Raw genomic sequence first — 21,173 nt, 5'->3', positions numbered from 1 at the left:
ATTGGGCGTCATAAAAGAAACAAAGGCTAGAAAAGCAGGAGGAAGACACAGGCACTAGATATGGGGAATAAGGAGGAAAATCAAATTCCATGTCAAATTTTTGAAAGCAGTTTTCAACCTTCTCTCTCATTTTGTTTAAGTGACTTTATTGCCAGAAAGCATTTATTTTGTAACAGGCACAATAGCAGAAAGAAAAGCACTCTTACTAATTGTAAGAACTTGCCTTATCACAGGACTCCAGGACAGCACTCCTTTATTTAAGGAACACCTAAAGAGAACCACAGAGATCCACTCCATGAAAGCACAGGTACTTCAGCAGGCTGTAGAAACAGCCATTCACAGCGAAAGGGTGCAGTTCTAGCAAAGCCAGTGGCCTTGCTCCAGGCTCTGAAAACCACCACACTACAAAGGGAAACTCACATTTACAATTCATTGGCTGGGACTGTCATTAACCTGCCTGAAATCTGGCACAACACCAGAAAGCCAGCACTGTTAGAAAGGGCATCTTATCAGTTTATTCTGAGACCAGTGGTTGAGATTTACCAGGCCATGTAACATGCCAGTAACCAGTCTGCAACAATCCCATGACTTAAGTTCCCCTTTAAATTGAGAGGTCTTCTCATAAAAGGAGCATCACAGAGCTGTCATGTGATTTGACAGCTGATACTGCCTTTACTGCTGCTGTGACTGTGCAATCAGTAGATGGCAATACTGGGTTTTGTGGGTAGGGAAGCAAGGAGAAGCAGAGGAGCGGGTTGCTTTAAAAAGCACAACAGAACTTCTTTTTATGTGATAGCAACAGAATGTAAAGACACAAACACTGTAGAATCATTATTTAGTCTGATTTTTAACTCCACTGGAAAAATAGATCCTGAAATCTGCATCAAGAAGGATACAAAGTATACAGCAGACTGGAGGAGCAAAATGGGGCAGTAACTTAATACTGAGTCTCTTTATGCAGCTAAATTGTAGCAAAACAAGTATGAGTTAAATGGAAGAACAATGCAAACTAAATAAAATAAGATCCAGGGTAACCAAATCAAGGTTACTTTGGTCAAAAGTTACCTGGTTGAAAATCCACCACCTAAAATAAACTAGAAAGTCTATAAAGATTTAAATATGCAGCATATAAACCAGCATGACTGTGCATTCAGTTGACAATCAGATTAGTGCTGTTGAGGCAATAGGGACAAATTGAGGCTGAGCCCACAAAAGACGTTTTAGTTTGAATGAGGGCAAAGGCTTTGACTTCTGTTACTTCCCATTTATCTAGTCAGCAGAACATGTGTCAAGGCAGCTCTTCAGCAGCAGGTCTCTCTGAAAACTGTCAATCTACCTATGAAATTCAGAGGAAAATAGAGAGTTCCATCATTAATACTCCCCTCTATATTTTGTCTGACTGAAAAAATAAAAATCCTGGCTTCAAGACATCAGTCATATTTTGGGGACATGCTTGCCTCTGACTTCAGAGAAATGAAGAACACTCCCAGTACAAGGAGAGCCCCTCTCTCCTTCCTGTCTTCACCTGAAGGACTGGCTGGCACAGCACCAGAGCCCCACACATGTTAGATTTGCTCACGTGCCATCTTTCATCTTTCACTGTAACACTGAGGGAAGGTTTTGTTTGTATATAAACTTAGTACAGTGATTTAGTTACTGGAATGCTGCACTGAGTCTTTAAAATTCTTCATCTTGCTACCCAGAGCAAAAGGGAACATCAGATATCAAGAAGTTAACCCTAACTTCATGAGTTAAATAATTGTAACACAGAGAAATTCAAATGAGCATCTGTTCAATTTAAAGGTTTTTTTTTTTTTGCATCCTATGCAAACGACAATGTATAAAGGAATATAAAGTCCTGCAATTTCGCATACTTGAAACACAGAATTGAAAGTTGTCCTTTTTTCCTTTCTCTAAGAGAATTATACTGTACAGTAAGACTTATAGCTATCCAGCCCTCTTCACCCTACTTGAGCTTGTATATACTGACAGACTAACTTTGAGTCATGACAGAGTATTTTAGGCATTTTGAAAAGAGTCTGCCATGAAAAAAAAAGCTCTATCAATTTACACATAATGAGGGGAGAAGTAGAGTGTAGATGTGTTTATACTGGACAATCCCAGTATAAAAGAAAAAAAGAAAAACACTATGGTGTTACTTTAATAATGCATATGACATCTCTCTTTATTAGCACTTTTCATCTCAAATTCCAAGTGCCTAAAGGACCTTAAAAAGAATTAAGCATCCACAGTCTTTCACTAGACTGTTATTCCTGTTCGCTTTTTACCTAGCAAGGAAATTAAAGCACTGAAAGCTACCCTTGTTTTAAAGGGCTGTGGAACCTAATAATGCTGTGAGCAGTGGCTGTAGGGGTGGCCAATTTGCAGCAACTGCTTCCAGGTCTTAAGAGCACTTCCAAGTGCTCGTAGAGCCTCCCTTGGCGCCCAGTTTGAGCCTGGAAAGGAGTTGAGGAAACCCAGCCTCCCCATCAAAACACACCGACTGGCTTGTGAGGATATACTGGTCAGTATAAGAAATAGCAAAGCACCAGCATTCAGGAGTGAAAACACTCACGCTCCATGGTGTTAAGGAAACAAATTCATCATCAGAGCAGCAGACAGAAGAGCCTCTGCTGCTCACACAGTAGAGCATTTATCCAGTGTAGGGCCAGTAAGATCACATTACTCTCAACAAGAATGTGAAACAGGGAAGCTTAAAATTCATGTGCACATAAAAAGGTCAGCATTTTTTTCTGAACAACAATCTTGTACTAAAAAAAGTCTAAAATTGGGGTTTTGTAGGGTTTTAAAAGAAGCTTTCAATTAGCACATGACATAAAAAGGGACCACTGAGATGTACAGGGTGAGTGTACATGTGTTAGAAAGACAAAAGTACAAGTAACAGAAAAAAATGCTATACATACACACAACAGATAACTCACAATCACAGATGCTACCAACATACAATATTACCTGAGAAAATATCCAGGAGTTTAAGATCTTCTTAACCTTACCTTAGATTCCCTTTAGCATTTACATTATTTTGTCTGTAATGACGTGATACAAAGCCATGGGGTGCAATAAGTACTACACAGAGTAAACAAGATAAAAACTTCACAATCCTGACATTCCCCCCCTGCCACCACTGTCCAGTTTTATACTACAATAACACTTCAGAGAAGAGGGAGGAAAAAAAAACCCCACCACGTACACAGTCAAGCAAACAAACAAACCCTCCTACTTAAGGGGGCCCTGAAAATGCATAGGCAGTTTCACTGAGTGATCTGAAAGCAGCATGTAGCTTGGGAAGAGAAAACTGCTGAGCTCCCAGAAATCACAGGGAGAACCCCCAGCACATGTTGCTGTTCCCCATTCCAATGTTTGGTCAAACAGAGGAGCACATTCACTCCCATCACTAAAAACAATGACTCAACTGGTTGACCAGGAGTCATTTCCTGCCCGGCTCTAGAGTGTGAATGGCTATTTCACTTATGCATGTGTTGACAACCTGATTAGTAAGTGTTTTCAGTTGAACTTTCCTCAATTAAGTCCTTTGTCAGAGTAAATAACAAAGTAAATGGAGCAGGCAGACTTGCCAAGTGCGACTTTTGATTGCTTAACTTCAGACAAAGAAGAGCATGGATGTGTTGTTCTGGTAATGATAACAGGAAAGCTCCCCTTAATCCCCGAATCAGCTCCAATTCATTTAACAGCGGCTGCCCTCCACTGGGCCATTCATACAGCCCCTTTGTCAGGAACTAAATTTTGCCAACAGCAGGGACTGCAGTTCAACAACCTGTAGCACGGGGCAGCTGCAGAGGGTACAGGAGTTCTCTGCAGCCTCTGCCTCACAGACAGTGCTTCACAACATAGGACCAGCTCACCTCAAACATTTGGTTTCCCTCGGGGTTAGCGCTCGACTCACTACATGCTTTGTGCATCAGTGCTTGGCAGGGGCTCAGTCACCTATGGCTGGCTGAAGACCTGTGTTTGCATGTGTATGTGCATGCACAGACATTGCTGCATGCATGTGTGTGCATTCTGCACAGCAACAGTGCATGCATCTTCCATGTTTCCCCTCAAGCCACTTACTGCTCCTCTACTCAGTGTGGGATGACCACCCACTAATGCCCCCATCCACACCACAAGTAACAGCTCATGAGTTTTGAGCACAAAGCAGCAAACTCAACACGCACCCTTCACCTCAAGTCTCTTCTGCCTTTTAGTAACCACCACCTCATTAGCTTATGAGCATTTTTTCTCTACCTTGTTTCAGTTAATTGACACTAAAATAAAACCATCTCAACAATCTCACTGTCTCTTCCTTGTCCCTCCTCTCTCACAGTAGGACCCCAAGCCCATCTCCTTATCCCACCTTGGCATGGCAGTACTAACACTAGAAAACACCCTCCGGTAGGAAAGCTTAAGTGTCACACTTAGCCCAGGAAAAAGGTGGATGATTTCAAACAGAGCTGCCAACAAGCATAAAATCAACAACTGTACAAAACACAGGAAAGAATCTGTTTAAAAATTCTTATAGATCTCAGCAATTGCTGACATTTACTGCATGCAGGTTTCATGAAACTGTCCCCTGCCTCATCTTCCCTGCCCCAAATACAACCTGTAAATATGCTCAAGTTCCAAAAAAACATTGAGAAATTGACTGAAGAGAGCTTACATTTATTTTTAGTTCTCCATTACACTAAATTTCCAAACCTTCATCATGAATAGTTCACGAGTTCCGCATTACTGAGGAAACTGGTGATTTTTTCAGCTTGCTGCTCACATGGTGAGCTCTGAAAAACAGAGCACAGGTTCTTTTCATCTTTCCCCTCCTTGTATCTCCTATTTGGATATTTTAATTTTATATTCCCTTTTCCTCCTCCAAGCACTTACTATTCTAGAGCTTGCAAAGACCATAACAAGTCTATAACAAGTATTTCCAGCCAACGGTGCAGTAGAGGGAAAAAAGTTCTAGATAATCTAGTATTTATAAATTTATAGGAAATTTACTCAACTATTGACTAGAATCATCTCTCATTTAGAACTTTAGAAGAACTAGCTTAAGAGAAAATGATCTGAAAACTACAAAGACAATAGTCAGTCTGTGACAGTTGTCATTTCATACCTCTTTCACACTTGAGGAAAGCAGGACACCAAATAAAACCCATGTAATTACAAGAAAGCTAACCTTTAAAACTCTTATGCTATTTTGAATAGTTTAATTGCTATTTGTTCAGACTGTATGTGTATTCTTGATAGTATCTCTAGGAGGAAAAGAAATGCAAGCTCAGAAAATATGCAGGAAGGACAGCACCAGAGTAGCAATCTACCAACCTGACTATCTTTTCACTGGCCTCAAGAACAAAAGGTTACCCAGAAACTGAGATCCTGATTGAAAGAAGGAATATAAAAAACATAAGCAGATAACATAGTGAAGCACTGCATAAAAGGCGAGAGACAAATAACAGGTATTTCTGGGCACACTGGTGACAGGACAAGGACATTAGAAAGAGGTAATCTACTTGTCACAGGGAGAGACAGCAGCAGCAGTGAGAGAATGGGATGACAAACCTGGTCTCTGCTTCAGTATCTACTGGTAGAAGATAGTGGTGGTCAAGTAATTAAGAATCACACACAAAACAGCACCAAAAGGGCAAGAAGCCAATACAAATAGGAAAAGGACAGGCTGGAGGGGGAAACAGTCTGAAATTAGATCACCTTGGCCAGATAAGTTTCACTGCTACATCTGGAAAGTAGTCTGAAATATTCTAAAAGCTTCCTGGGAAATATAAAAACAGGCTTGATTCATGCCAGCCTGTGTCCTAAGTCAAGCCCCAAATTTATCAAAGTAGTTGACCTGCGTTGTTTGTAATATATAAAGCATACAGATATAAAGGCATGTATACACACAGATTCTATATACACATGGGGAGAGGGAGAAATTCCAGCAAGCACATTCCTCCCCTAAGATTTGTTGAATCTTTTGGATTCAGATTTCAGCTTTTTCCTGCCTCTCTCCCTCCCCTGTAAGTCTACTGAAAAATTCAAGTCTATATTAAAATATTTGTGTTAGGAATACGGCCAATTTTTATCCCAAGTGAGCTGCCCTTTACCTGCAGCATCACAGAAACTCTCATAACAGAAAATACTGAAGTAAGTAGACCTCAAAAATAAGAGCCAGTGACTATCACAACGGGTTTGTCAAAAAAAGATAAAATCTGGCTTCACCAAGGTTGCCAGTACTGTCTCATACAACATTTAGTAGCTTGGAATAAACTGGAAATACATTCCCTTAAATTATATCTCATTGATACTGCTGATTGAAAGTACTGTGCAAAAGGGATACTTTGACAAAAAGTTTTCTACCTTCAAGAATCTGCTCTTCATTAGTATTTTATTAACCTGCATCTTTTGGATTGAGGCTGTAGTCCCATCTCCAAGCAATTACACCCATAAGGCACTCTAAAGGATGCTGCATGCATTTGGTAAAGGATGCTGCATGCATTTGGTTTTGTTTTCTTAAGTCTAAGTGCTTAATGCCTCAGTGCTCTTCCTTAGTCCTAATGAGGCTAGGACCACTGCTGCTTAATAAACCTATTTTTATTAATGTTTTTCCATAACATGTGTTAAAGAACTCTCTACATCTTGCAAACCTTTATGGGACACCTTCCCACAGATAGATCAGCCTGGGATCTTATCCAATACTGGACTGATCTGGCTGCATGCAGTATTATATTAAACACCCTCAAAACGCTCATAGCGGTCACTACTTTACATACTCTTCAGTTCTGCTTTTGTAAAGATCTTCTAAACTCTATAATCATTCTGTGGTATGAGCACAGCAAGCACAGAGGCACCTCTGGTAAAAAATGTGCCTCCTTAGACTAGTGCCTCCAGGGCAAACTGGTGCTCCGCAACCTCTTGCCCTGCACAGTCATCTACTCAAACTGTACTCATTTCCTGACCCAAAAATCAAGCAAGCAAGAGAAGAAAGCAAGAGAATACAGAAAAGAAAGCAAGAGAACGGAATCACTAGGAATAAGCAAAGCACTATAAAATTAGGCTAGTTATTGTGAAATAGGCAAATGTAATATATAAAGCAATAGCAAAAAAACCAAAAAACCTTAGAAGCCATTGGAAAGAGAAACTGTTAATCAAAATGAAGTTAAGCCCATCCTAGCGGACTCTTGTGTGACAGTATAAACACTGACACCATCAACAGTGCTATTAGGGGCTGGGAGTTTTAAATACACTCCAGATTCCCAAACAGCTTTAACAGTTACTGAAAGCACAAAGAACAAAACGTGGACAAAAATGATCATTTTTATCATTCCCACCCATGCTATGTTTAGACTTGGACACACTTAGAAAAAGTCAAAATTCTAGGGCTAAACCTGAAGGGTGTTTTAAGCTCTGCAAGAAGTAAACTTAGTAACGAGTACAAGTTAATTCATTTATATGAATCATTAAAAAGCTTTAATCCATCCCAGTCTGACAATTTCCAATATGGCAAAGCTTCATTTAAAAGAATTTTTAAAAATGAGAATTTAAGTACTACATCCTTATAAGTCACCTTACTGACCTTTCTGCCCTGTGTCTGGAGACCACTCAAGGCCCTATGCTGTATTTCAGCACAAATAACAGTTCAGAGTGACCAACTCTAATGCTGCCATAACCAAACCACAAGTTAACATAAAAGAGATCCCATTGGTAGCTTTCTGCTCTGTTTTAGTGTCTTTATGCACAAGGCTGCTAAGAACAGTTTTGTTGCTCTGCCTGCACGCCTGAGAGGTCTAACAGAGAAAAGTATGTGTAAAGAAAGGACAGATAGGAAAGAGTCGGGGGGGGGGGGGGGAAGGGGAGAGAAAAAGGAGGGAAAATCCACTCACCTGCCATTTTTTTTGATGTAGGTTGCTAAATAACCATGGTCTTCCCAGTTATGAACTGTTTCTGTCATTCCCTGCTCCTGAAAAATGGGCTGTAGAGCTTTAAGAACAGCATTGCAATCAGCTGCAAGATTAAGAGAAAAAAAGAAGTTAGAACATTATCAAGTGAGGATTTCCCACTCCTATTATTCTTATATTCACCTAAAGAAAAAAAAAAACCAGATACAGCACAAGGGGCAAAGGAGAACTATGCACAATTCTTCCTAGCTGCCAGGAGTATTCCTTCAGCTCCAGCTCAACAGCATCTTTCACATTTACAGCCTGGTCTCACATCAAAAAGAATACTATTCCCCCCTCCATCTTTTAAAAAATAAATTAAAATCCTTCTTCCCTCAAAGCAGTATAAGCAAATGCTAGTGCACAGAAACATGGAAATACAGACATTTGTCTTCCCACCCCAGCATCTGTCAAAACAGACAATTTCTCTCCTGAGCTGTGATTCAGAATCTTGAAAGCATTTCAGTGCAGGAATAAGAGGACCAGGAAAGCTCAGGAAACTTCAAAATCTAATGCATCTTTGAGACCTGCTAAAATTAAGCTTTATATTTAAAGAAGCAGTCTTAAAAATCATTTAAAACAGTAACTTAGAAAAGGCAGAGAATGGAAAAGCCTAAGTGTCATCCTGCATTTTCAGCATGGGGCAGGGACTGTGTGCAGGAAGAGGTTCCCCCTTGAACTGGTCTTGCCCAGAAGTAGCAAAGCCAGAGCCAGCCCTCACCACCCGGCTGCTTTTCTGCATCAAACAAATTGAGCATCCAGGGAAAAGGAGCATCCTTTCCCTAACAACTGGGGCAAGTGGTCTTTTCAAGTGAAGACATTGTGGAAATAGCATCTCACAGAGAGTACTGGGATTGGGGGGATAACAAGAGAAGTTACAATGACAAAGTTGTTAGTTTGTCCATCAACAAATCCATGGCCATGCAGTCGGGCAGTAACATGACATGGATTTGAAGTTATTCCATGAGACAAATCATCTGGGGTGGGCTTACAACCAAATGCTTCCAGTACTGACACATTTTTTCCCCCCTTCCCATGCTAATATTTAACTTTTCTCCCCACCACCATCCAAATGTATAGATCTTAGGATCCACTCAGTGCAACCTGCAGGTCTTAGCAGCGAGAATTTCCCAGAATTTAATGGTTTGGGAAAGCTTTAAAGATGATTTTTTAAAAAGTTTTTTTTTTTTTTTTTAAAGAAATAATGACCACCTCATCTACCATATGCAGGGAACTCCACAGAAGAGCCAACTAGATATCCAGTTACTCGAAACCCACAATTCTGTCCATCCGTAAAGCCTGGGCTCCGACATTCCCTCTATGTTTCTGTATGTTTTACCAGGAAAAACAGAAGTCACAGAAAAGCATTTCCCTTATTCTTCCTCTACATAAAGTCAACAGTGACCTAATTCCTCAATCTCTTGCCAAGAATATTCATTATGAGTGGAAAGCCCCTGCTTCTTACTGCTGCTATTACCCAGGCTTGAATTTGTGCTTCAAGATAAACTATTTACTTTTCATCTGCTATGTCTGACTCGCCCACTACTCCCCATGTTACAGCCCAGGGTTAATTAGAATTAACAACACACACAAGTTCACACACCCAAGTTCTGTTGGACAACAGCAAATAATTTAACCGTCAGCAGGACTCTTGCTCCCCATCAGTATCTCCCCACACTTTTCACCCTCACTGAGGCAGCACCACCTACACATGCTACATGCAAAGGCTCTTTTGTTCTTCCCTACCCTCCTGTCAAAAGTCCAGGTAATTTACAATGGCTAAAATACACCAAGAGTAAGTTAAAACTGTTATGCTTGCTGCCCAGCACAGTTCTGGGGCCGTCATGGTGCAGGCAGTGGTTAAAGCTCTGAGTGCAGAGCTTCTCGACCCTCAAGCGAGGGGAAAGTGGGGCTGGCAAGCGAGATGGTGCGCTGGGGGGATGCTCTGATCACAGAGCAAGTGGCACTGTAACTCCAGCTGCCCTTCGGATGCTGCCTCCCACTCCTGCAGCTTGGCACTGTGAGGAGAAAAAGGGCTTCTCCTCCCTCCCTTAGCTCCCCATTTCACTGGGGGAGTTTTTTTTTTTTTTTTTTAAATCAACTTTAAACATCCAGCTTCTGGCACACATCCTTCATTCTGGGGCAGAAAGAAGCAGCTGTTTCAAAGGCATTGTACCCACAAACAATTTTTGACCCTTCAGACATTTGGTCCTCTTTTCAATTGCTCTTTGGCCACTTCAGTAGTAGTGCAAGTAGGCAAGAATTACATCTTTGGTCCCCACACTTCTTTTCTTCCTCTATAGTTTCTTACATAATTACCAGAATCATTTTAGGCAATAACTCAGATTAATCCTGCACTCTATTGTCTTCCGGGCAGCAAATTGGCATGAATCCCAACCAAACCGGGATGCAGCCAACTCCCAGGCTACTTAATCTCTTCTGCCTCTGCAAGACACTGAAGCAGTAAGACATAGAGCAGAATCTCTAGGAGGAGGCAAAAGTTTCTACTACCTTACTACTCAACAGCTTCAAATTGCTAGCCGGGTGCACCGTGGCAGAGTCTGTGGGATGAGGCATCACAAATATTCCTTTTCCTCCAAGATACCAATCCCTCATCTTTCTAAAACAGATCTCCTCACTGAACAGCCAAGCACAAACTCACTTTCAAGTTCTCCCTACTACACACTGTTTCCTTCTGGGAAGTCAGATTGCAACACGCTCTTTCTTAAGTGGTTCTTTTTGGTTGTACCACACAAGATTCGGATTGATGGCTAAATAATACCCTAAAGTTGAAAGCCTCCACTTTAAGGGTTTTTTTGGGGGGATCACCATTGAGTTGCTCAAAGGTATCAGAAAGTTTCAGGAATCTCAAGGTCTCTCAGCTAAACCCACTTGCCACCACCCTCACTCCAGGTTCAATATGCTATAATGAACATTCATACTTGAAAAGGTCAACAGTGATTTAAGCAATAGGAACATCTCAAAACCTAGACCAAAACACAGAAGTGAATTAACAGGATTTCTTCCTATTGAGGAAGAGAAGAATAAACTCAAGTTACCAAATGTGACAAAACTGCTTTAAGTATTGGATAATTATTTGCAAAAGGACTGAGAGAGCCCAGAATTTCAATTCCAGAGTTGAAACAAAAGAAATCACACAAAATATTCATGGAACTTGTCTCAAAAGATAAGGCCCAGTCAGCTGAACCACAGATTTTCAATCCTAAAATACTTCCAGAAGAGAATTTCAGTCACGTTCCTCTAAAGTTTTGGCAGCCAGGAATCAATTCATGAACATGATCCATAAGCATCAGTATTGCTTAAAATATGGCAAAAGGCTTAAAGTTTAACATGGGTCAAAGTTTCTTCCAAATACTTTCAACACTGAGCTCAGTAAATGGCTACCAAGCAAAACCATGTCTAAAAATAAAATGCTCTGTTTTGATTTAAGGCCTCCTCATACCAGAGCATTTACAAAAATCTTAGTAGATCATGGGAACAATTTAGTTCTCATTTGCATGTTCACTTCTTTTCTGACTTTCTTAATCAACCAGATCAAAATTGGAATATGTTATGTTCTTGCTTGTTAGAGGGAAGAAAGAAAAAGGGAAAAACCCACAAACACTAGAGCAATTCCACATGCTTCTACAGTTCTGCTGCATTTTTCCTTTAAAAAAAAAGGGGGGGGGGGAAGAGAGAGAGAGAGAGAGAGAGAGAATCCAATGAATGGCTTCACTAACAATTAACATATGTTAGGAGCCAAAAATGCAAAATATACTGAAAGCAAAACAATCCAAATGTTGACAGCTTATTTCAGAACCACATAAACTAATCATTTCATATATTGCATAGTAGGATTGTACATTATATACTACAAGTAGTTGTACAAGCTCTTATACACGGGTGTTTTACCTATAAACTGGCATTCTCCTAAAACCTCACTAGGAAAGCAAACAGGGCAGTATTTCAGAATGAGCAATAGAGAGAACATGCTTGAGAGAAGAGATTATTTTTTGCCAGGTCAGGCTGCAGGGTCACTTCAAGACAGGCAGCAGGACAGAGTGCAGAACTGCATCACACTGTCTTGAATTGGTCGCAGCACCAGACCCAGCTGCTCCAGAATAACTCCTGAGAGTACAAAGAGAAACAGCCTCACGTGGCACCAGGGGAGGTTCAGGTTAGATATCTGGAAGAATTTCTACACACAGAGAGTGGGGGGGCACTGGAACAGGCTGCCCAGGGAAGTGGTGCAGTCCCCATCCCTGGCAGTGTTAAGAAACGTGCAGATGAGGCACTTAGGGATATGGTTCAGCAGGCAGGTGGTGAAGGGTTTGCAGTTAGACTTGATCTCAAAGGTCTTTTCCAAGCACACCGATTTTGCAATTCTATGCTCCTGCAGCCAGGATGCAGGAGGGAAGAGGCACAGTGCAGAACACCTCCTTCCAGCCCCTCTTACTTACGTTGCTTACACAGGTCTAGCAAGGTCTCATCTTGTAGTGCTAACACTGCTTGAGGCATTTGTCCAGCAGCAGTTTTATTCAACTTCATTCCCATCTGTTCACCCAGGAAAGCCTCCCAAATTGGGGATGCATTACAGGAGAGCTCAGTGTACAAAATGGTCATAATTTTGATTTCACAACTATATTTATGAAACCAACCTCATCTTCCTACTATGACTTCTCTCCCCCTTCATATGTATGGAGCAGTACAGAGGTAATCTGAAGACAACTAATCATTTAGTCACCAGCCTTTACAGGACAGTCTTCCATCCCCTCTCTGCTCCACACCCCCCTTTTTTATTTATTTTTTTTTTTTTTAAAGGTTTTAAAATTAAGTGGTACCCTCTTTCCCCTTTTGGAAAACATCCTACTAGACAAAAGTGTGCAGAGCACTCCAATAGCTTAAAAACACATTGTCTAGAGACATTTCCACTGAAATAACATGGGTTCAGCTAATAGTTCAGAACATAACAGCTGCTAATGTCTTTTTTTCCCCCATTTAAATAGGCATTCCCATTTAAATAGGCACAGATTGCAAGAAACTCCCTTCCCAACAGACTTGATAACAGCAAGCAACTGGCTTTAGTACCAGGAGAGAAACTGGTTGCTAAGTCTGGAACAACAGGGAAAAAGCCTTCACTTTGTGCTTGCTAGCTTTGTGCAAGCAGAGAATTGCAGGAACCTGCATCAAATTGCTCCCCCCTTTTAATTTATACCTGTGAGAAGAAATCAACTCCTAACATAGATTCATGCACAGAAGTAGGCAACCATGCACAGCACTACACAAGGCAGAAGAAGATAGAAATGACCATTTACTAGTCATTCCTCTGAGAAAAAGCAGATCCGTTTTAAGTCATATCATTATTCTATACTATGGAAGGCAAATGCAGACAGCTGGTTCTTCCTAAGTCTTCCAAAGACGTGCACTCTTACTCCGAGGACTTTGGACTGCAAAATGAACATAATGCAGCTGCAGCCAATCAAGCTATGCTTGGTACCACAACACCGCGTGCATGAACTTTGCAACACATCTGTGTAGGCCCTGTAGTTACTATAGATCATCCAGTGCATCCAAATCTCAGTTTGGAAGGGATATGAGTAAAGCCCTTGGGAATCAAACAAACTCTCAGAAGATTAAGCATAGTCAGCAACTCAGAAGAGAGTTCTTCCTCTCTCTGTCCACGCTACCCACCATTCCATCCATATTACCAGGAAAACATATGAAAATACCTCCTATGTAAGGCTACAGATATATCCCTGCCAGACAAAGAAGAAATTCAGTATGTGTAGTGTCTGTATGATTTCTCATTGTTTTTTCCTCTTGCCTAGCTAAAAACTGTTCCCGCAGCAACAACCACCTCTCTCTTCCCCAGTTCTGGGTAAATTAGTAGAAACCCTCCTCCTCCATGATCCACAGCTACACACTGTCTTCCCACAGATGCCCAAAACAGCCAGTAGATCAAGCAGTGAACACCAAGCCTGTTCTTCCCCTCACTGACTGATACCAACCTAAGACTGGACTGCTGCCAAACATGGTAGCAATAATTGCAACATGTATTTTAAGAGATAATGCTGATATAAAAAGGGGTAGAAGGTAAGAAGGTGATGAAAGTGTTTACATAAACGTATCCACTAAGCTCTACAACCTCCCTGGGCAACCTGGCCCTGTGTTTGACCACCCTCGCAGTAGAGAGAGGGAAGAGGAGAAAAACAAAATGAAACAAAACCCACCAACACACATCACAACAGAAAACCTTTAGTTTCCAAGGAATTTCCTGTATTTCAATTTGTGCCCATTGCCGCTTATCCTGTCACGTTGGGGGCACCACTGAAAAGAACCTGGATCCACCTTCTTTACTCTTCTCCATCAGGTATTCATACACACTGATCAGATCTCTTCACTAGCTCTTGTATTCTCCAGGATGAAGAGTCCCAGGTCTCACCCTCTCCTCATGGCATCAGATGCTCCAACCCCTTGACCACCTCAGTGGCCCTTCCCTCCACTCACATCATCTCGTGCAGGGGAGCCCCAAGCTGTTGAGTGGAAGGGAAAGATGCCTCCTCTTCACCTCCTGGTCATGCTCAGCACAGGAGGGAAAGGGCCTTCTCTGCCACAAAGGTGAACATTTCACTTTTCACTCCCCTAAGGCCTCCAGGTCCTTCTCTGACAAGCTGCTTTGCTGCCGACTGGCTCCAGCCCATACTGATGCCTGGGGCTCTTCTTCCCCAGAGGCAGGACTCTGCACATTCCTGTGCTGAATTTTACAGAGGTCCTCCCTGTCCCTGTCTTCAGCCCATCAAGGCCCCTGACATGGCAAAACTGTCCCCCAGTTTATTAACCCCTCTTCTCCATTTTGTACTGCCTGCAAACTCAGATTCCTTGCTCTGTTCTATAACCCAGGTCATTAACGCATTAACTGAGAGCAGGATCAGGCAGAGCACCAAGCCTCAGGGTACAACCACCAGTGACTGACCCACAGCTGGACTTGGTGTTCCCTGAAACCAGCCACTGAGCCTGTTTTCTATCCACTTCACTGTCCATTTAGCTCATCCACACTTCACCAGTTTGAATACGAGGGGATCATTGTCTGCAGGGCCAGGCGCATCAACACCAAAGGCCACTACCCTGGTCAGACACCATCTCCCCTTTATTAATCCATGCTGTGTACTCCCAAATGCCTTCATCCTTCACCCCTGGAAATGGTTTCCAGAAGGATTTACTCCATTGTCGTAAGGATCAAAGCAAAGCTGGCTACCCTACAGTTTCCCAAATCTTCACCCTTTACCTTCTTGAAGACAGTAATAGTAGTATCTACTTTCTCCTCACGCCCAGCATCCAACCATCAGTTACACTAGAAAAATTGTAAGGAGGGTCACACAGCTAACTGGGCAAGACTAAAGTATCACATCTTCCAGTTTGCTTCTCTTTCCATTATCTTCCATTATCTGGAGGAGCTTGCATTTTCCCTCCACCACAAAAACATTAGTGGGACCACAGCTTTAGACATAAACAAAACCAGTGGAAGAGGAAGCATTTTACCTGGCCTAACAAGAACATCTCCTGAAAAGCTTAACCTTGCTTTTACCTTCAGGTCACTTGTGGTATTGCTTTAGTAATAACGCTGACCAGAGTAACAGGTAGGATACTGAGGTTTTCAGCTAGTACTACTACACAAACACAGTCTTCAAGTTGGCTCAGGGTTGTGCATTCCCTTTAAAAGGGTGCCGCATACCGGTTTACTGACTGCCTTTAAATGCCAGTTTTGGCTAGATAAATAGCTTTCTTGTGATAAACAAGAACAAAGCAAGCACCGTGCATGCAGGAAGTTGTTAGTTATACTAGGAAGCTTTTTAAAACACAGAGGAAGTTTTGGTTACTGCAACATAGACTTGGGGGGGAGCAGAAAGAAAGCTTTTTCTGACCCTTCAGAGATTATTTACACTTGAAGACTAACTTAAGATTAGGCATAGTGATTATTAATAAAGCACTTTATTAATTTTAATTTAATTAACTTTATTAATGAAGCACTTTAAAGTTCCGTAATGGTGGAAGAGGAAGAGATTCTAGACAAACAGGACTTTTATTTTCCTGTCAGCTCACAGGCACACATCCTAACATACTGCAGACCTGTGACACCAGAACATCAGAGCCTTACTGGAAAGCTTTCACTTTAAGAGCACTCAGTGAGCAGGAAGAACAAATCCAACTGGTCAGCGGGCAGGGCAGCTCTGCCTGGAGGGCTGTTGCACGTGCACCCACACACAGGAGTACTGATGACATTGGAAGCTATGGAGACTGAATCAGAGGTGGCTCACAGGAAGCAGCCCGGTTCAGCTATCAAGCTTGCAGCAAATGCACATAGTACTCACTGCTCTCAAACTCCACACACCACCCAAACGTTCCCCTCTAAGTGAGAAGTGTCTGCTGGACTTCACAAGGGCACTCGAGAGGCTCTACCTTATGCCATCATCCTGCAAAGACCTCAGTGGTAACAAGCAGCCACCCTGCTCAAACACCTCCCTGAAAGCATGTACCAATGCAAGCAGAACTACTGGACTCCACAGTCACTGGCCTACAGGAGAGTCAATTAATTGGACATCAATAATAAAATACCCTGGAATGGAAGAGAAACCCTTTACTGCAAAGGAACTTTGCCTTATGTTGGGAGCTGTCTTGAAAGAAGTCAGCAGAGTGAAGCTGAAAATATTTGCACCACATTCAAATCCAAAACTACTTGAGAGAGGAGAGAGAGGGGAGAGAACAAAACAAAAAAACCACTACACACACACACACACACAGAGTCCAGAAGATACAAGCTTTTCCTGGATCACTTAGTATCTAAACACAACATTCCTGCTTGTGGATTCATCAGCATCCAAAGGGTGTTTTCTGAGGACTCCTGTGTCACAAAACACTAATGAACTTTTAAAGAGAACCCACCACAAAGAAGGGTGGTTTCTTATTATTTCCTGTTTGAGTTAGCAAGGCTTTTAGCAACCCTCATGGTCTCCTGAATCATTCCAGCAGACATTTCCACTAATGTTTTTCAATAAAGTAGGGCAAGTCCTACAGCAACATTACACAGAACCTTTTTTGTAGGAACTGAGAAAAACAGGCATAAGCTATCGGCATGCCAAATTATGACACCTGGGACAATCCAACAGGATAAAGAACTTCAGTGCTGCCTCTTCTAAAGAGAGGACAGAAAGAGAAAAATGCAGAGAAAAGGCAGCTGTCACAGGTGTAGAGTGATCACAAACAGATTTCACAAGTATTAGAGAAGTCTCTCTCCCATTCACTTTTCCAGCTCTTTCACACCTCTAAATAGCACGCAAACTCCTACAGTCAGGGCACAGGAAGGAAGATTAAGAAGTCTATGAAGTTTTTTTTTTCCTACACAAGTGTTAGATCAAACGCCCCTTGCTCCCACGTAATTTAAAACTTTCTAAAAAAGAAAACGAGTGAAGTAGAGAAGAGGTGAAAGTAGTAAAAAAAGAAAAAAGGAAAAAAGCTTTTAGTACCTTTCCACTGCCCATCAACTAGCCATCGACCATGGGCTTGGCTGCCCATCTACTAGCCAAGCAGTAGCCAAGAGACAACACTCTGTGGACACAACTACCAGCAACAGTTTTGCAGGTAGATAATGGAAGGGACAATCCAAGCCAAAAACTCAGAGGGAAGCAGATCTATTCTCCTGGGTGGGCTGCATGGGCAGGAAGCAGCAGGCTGCAGAGCAAGCCTCCAGGCTTCAGGAAAGCCTGAAGATGCAGCAGAGCATCAAACCTTGCAAGCCCATAGGGAAAGCTTCAGCAGCAGGAGCTACAACCCCTAGTAGCTTCAGCAGCACAAACTGCAACCTAGGTACTAGCTGAAAGCTCCTCTTGCTTCACTGTGAGGAAAGTTAGAAGGTGGGGAGATAGGAAGCAATCATTCACTCCTGCTGTGTCACAGGGAGCAAGAGGCAGCCTCTCTCCTGAGGGTCTCACCCTCCTGACGGGGCAGCAGCTCTTGGTCACTCTGCCCTTGCCTTTGCAGCCCATCTCCTCAGCCCTGCTCTGCACTGGGCATCTCAGCCAGGGGGAGGAGGAGGAGGAGGAGAAAGAAGCCGTTCTGAAGCCAAGTCAGAGTTACTGAAGCTGCATCACCCTGCCATGTATCAACAGGCACGCAGCAGTCGGTCACCTTATTAGTGTTTTATAATTGCCTGTTAAAGTAAATTTTAAAATCTCAATATTGCAATATTTGCAATTAGTTTCTGAAAAGAAAAAAATGATTTCTATCCCCTGTGATTACAGCACTTGACTCTGAAAACTAGCATTTAATTTTCTCCTGGTGCTTATTGTAGAACACTGCAAAAACAGGAACAGAACTAATCTTAATGAGGATAACTGCTACTCACGCTCCTATTCAAGCTCGTGACAAGTGCATAAAACACAGCTATCCACTTATATTATATAGATATATAGGCAACAATACAACTTCACTCTTCCTGGCATAAAGCAGTGTAAATGGCATTATCTGTAGCCAAAAATCGAACTTTATTTCAATATCAAAAAAACCCTCTCAGATTAAATATCATAAGAAGTTATTACTAGTTTCTAGTATCCTGCCTTCCGCAAAGTTGAAAATTGCATTTTCAATCTCTTGTTGTGATATGAAGCCTACATCTTTCCCCTCAGGAATACTACTGTTGTCTTTAGCAGGGTGAAAGCTGAACAGAAGAGAGTCACCCACCAGCTCAGTGAGGTCTTTCCTATGCTGCCCACCAAGCAGTTCTCAATTCCCTCCAGATACTTGTGTGGATACCTAATGAACACACATCTACTCATTTACCATGAGGAGCTGAACTTCTTGCTCTCTCAGAATGGTCAGCTCTCTAGATGTGAGAGCTAATGTTTAATCAAGCAACTACTAGGAAACTTTGAAAAGCCCTACAGAGGTTGAGTGCCCTTATTACACATACCTGCACACCCAGAGCTGCTGTGTCTCCCCAGAGTTTCTGCAGCGCATATTCCACAGCAAAAACACCCCCTATCCTGCAGGAGCCCTGCTCGCACCATCAGTGATGTGCTGTGGACCTTGCCTCCTGACAACGAAGAGCAACATTACAGACTTCATAGGAAAGGAAGTGTAGGAGAAACAGAGACCTTTAAAGTATATTTCCACATTAGCTTAAGCTAAAACAAATACAGGCTTCGTTTTGTCTTCCTGTGATGCCCAGTCACGTGTTCCTGCTGTCTAAGGACATCTAAAAAGAAGTTTCATTTGAAGGCAGCAACATCAAATAGTTTCAATTTACAAATTATTTCCTGCTATATTTTCCAAGAAAAAAAAGAAACCCAGTATAGAGTACCAATGCTGCCCAGAAAATACCAACTCTAACTTATGTTTGTGTATCTTAAGCCAGTATTATTATTATGATTATTCAGGACCCAACCATCTTCTAAAAAAATAAACAGAAGTTCTACTCAGTCTGTCCAATGGAGTTCTCTCCTTCTAAGAGCAAGAATCAGGGAGGGAAGGGAGAGGGCCTTTTAAAGTGGCTGCTCTGAACGCCTAAAGCATTTGCTGTTAAAGAGGTCAGAAAATCCTGCCTAAACTGTGTCAGTAAACACTGATGTCAAAAGCACTCCATTTCCTGTGCAAATTTGCTCCAAAAAGCCCCAAACATGGCCCTCTGGCAACATCTCTGATCCTGTTACCTCCCATGTTCACATGGGACAGTTGCTCTGTGTCCAAACACACAGCCACTGAGTACTGAACATCTTGGCTGGAGACAGAGGTGAACGTTTTTGGAGCTCCATTCATAAAAGTCTCACTCTTCAGAACTAAAACATTTTCTATTGGAAGCCACCAAGAGCAGATAATGACCTCCCTGTAGCCCACCTTCTTACACAGAAGGCTATTACTTCCTGCACTAATTCCTTCCGACAAGCCAGTCTTGTGCTCTGATGCATCCAGCGCCACTTCCCAGCCCATTCCTGCCCCAACTAGAAGGGGATGCCCCGCAGGGCACAGCTGAGCACAGCACAGCCATGTGCTGCCCACTGAGGCTGCCAAGGGAGCACAGACTCTCCAAGGGCAGCTGCAGACAGGCTGCAAATACCCTCCAGCCAAGGCAGACGAGGGTCAGAGGCTCTGTGGGTCACCTCACTTGGGTCTTGTTCAATCTTTGTTTACATGGTCTTCATTCACAAGCTGGTCTTACTCAGGGAATCAGCAAGTTCTGCAACCATGACTGACATTAATGCAGTAAATGAGCACAGCACACTACCACTGCAGTCAGAGCTGCTCAGTCACTGCTTCAGACAACTTAATACTTGACAGAATTGCTCAGAGCATAGGCAATGAGGCCCACAAATGGTCTTTTCTCCACAATGTTTGGGCAGACTCCGTGTTCCTACTGTTAACTGCAGCCAGTCCTCACTGAGGCAGCAGACCATGTCTGCCTCAGAAGAAAGGGAAAGTCCCAGCATCTCCCATATAGCAGGCTGCTAACCAAAACTTCCAGGAGAAGACATTCATTATGAAAGGATTTTCATTTTAAATAACTACGTACAGAAATGCTTTCTGCTGAATTCTCATTTGCAGTATTAGAAGCTTCCAGAAACACTCAGCATTTTAGCTCTCTCCTTCATACACAAAGTTCTAGTAGACTGTGCAGCGACCTTGCGAGAGTGACCTCCTGCAGTCTGAGGACCAGGCACATCTCCCAGCTTCCCTCCGATGACTAAAGGGGGCAAAGGGAAAAAGAAAATACAGCATCTCCTTATAACACTGTTCTTAAATACTCCCATTTTATGGATTTTCCTCTCTGGAAGCACTATTTCTTAAAACAGTTTTTAAAGTAGGTAAGCACAACTAGAACACTTCAAAGGGATGGAGCCATTGCCATCTACACAAACAAGAACAAGTGCATAAAATTGCATCCTCTTCTATGAAGCAGCTTATGACTTCCAGAATAAACCACTGGAGAGTGAAAATATTAAACCCACCGCATGCAATCCAAACATTTAACAATTTCATAGCCCAAATAAATGCTTCAAAGTACAGTCAATAGATCAGCTTTGGCACACGTTATTACACCATGACAATAATAAAATTATCACTTTTTTGATTTATAAAAATCAAATGGCAAGAACAACTCAACACTATCTTCGCATCCTGTTACAGGATATGGAGAAACATTAAAGTTTGTAGGACACATTTACACACGGATGGAAGTTC

At 42.2% G+C, this 21,173-nt stretch overlaps 1 protein-coding gene across 1 annotated transcript in view; it reads right to left on the bottom strand.

Moving 5' to 3' along the window:
- SMS (spermine synthase) overlaps positions 1–19,925 on the bottom strand; it is a 47,439-nt gene extending 27,514 nt beyond the window's left edge. The window contains exons 1-2 of the mRNA XM_026052267.1: positions 19,649–19,925; positions 7,893–8,031 (exon numbers count right to left, since the gene is read on the bottom strand). Coding sequence (XP_025908052.1) covers positions 7,893–8,031; positions 19,649–19,925 — 416 coding nt within the window. The remainder of the gene's footprint in view (positions 1–7,892; positions 8,032–19,648) is intronic.
- Positions 19,926–21,173: the final 1,248 nt, after the last annotated feature.

This window comes from Nothoprocta perdicaria, unplaced genomic scaffold (assembly GCF_003342845.1).
Source record: "Nothoprocta perdicaria isolate Ctin4 unplaced genomic scaffold, notPer1 scaffold_112, whole genome shotgun sequence".
Lineage (NCBI taxonomy): Eukaryota > Metazoa > Chordata > Aves > Tinamiformes > Tinamidae > Nothoprocta > Nothoprocta perdicaria.
The sequence above is the reverse complement of the archived record's forward strand: the minus strand, read 5'-3'. Positions and strand labels throughout refer to the sequence as shown.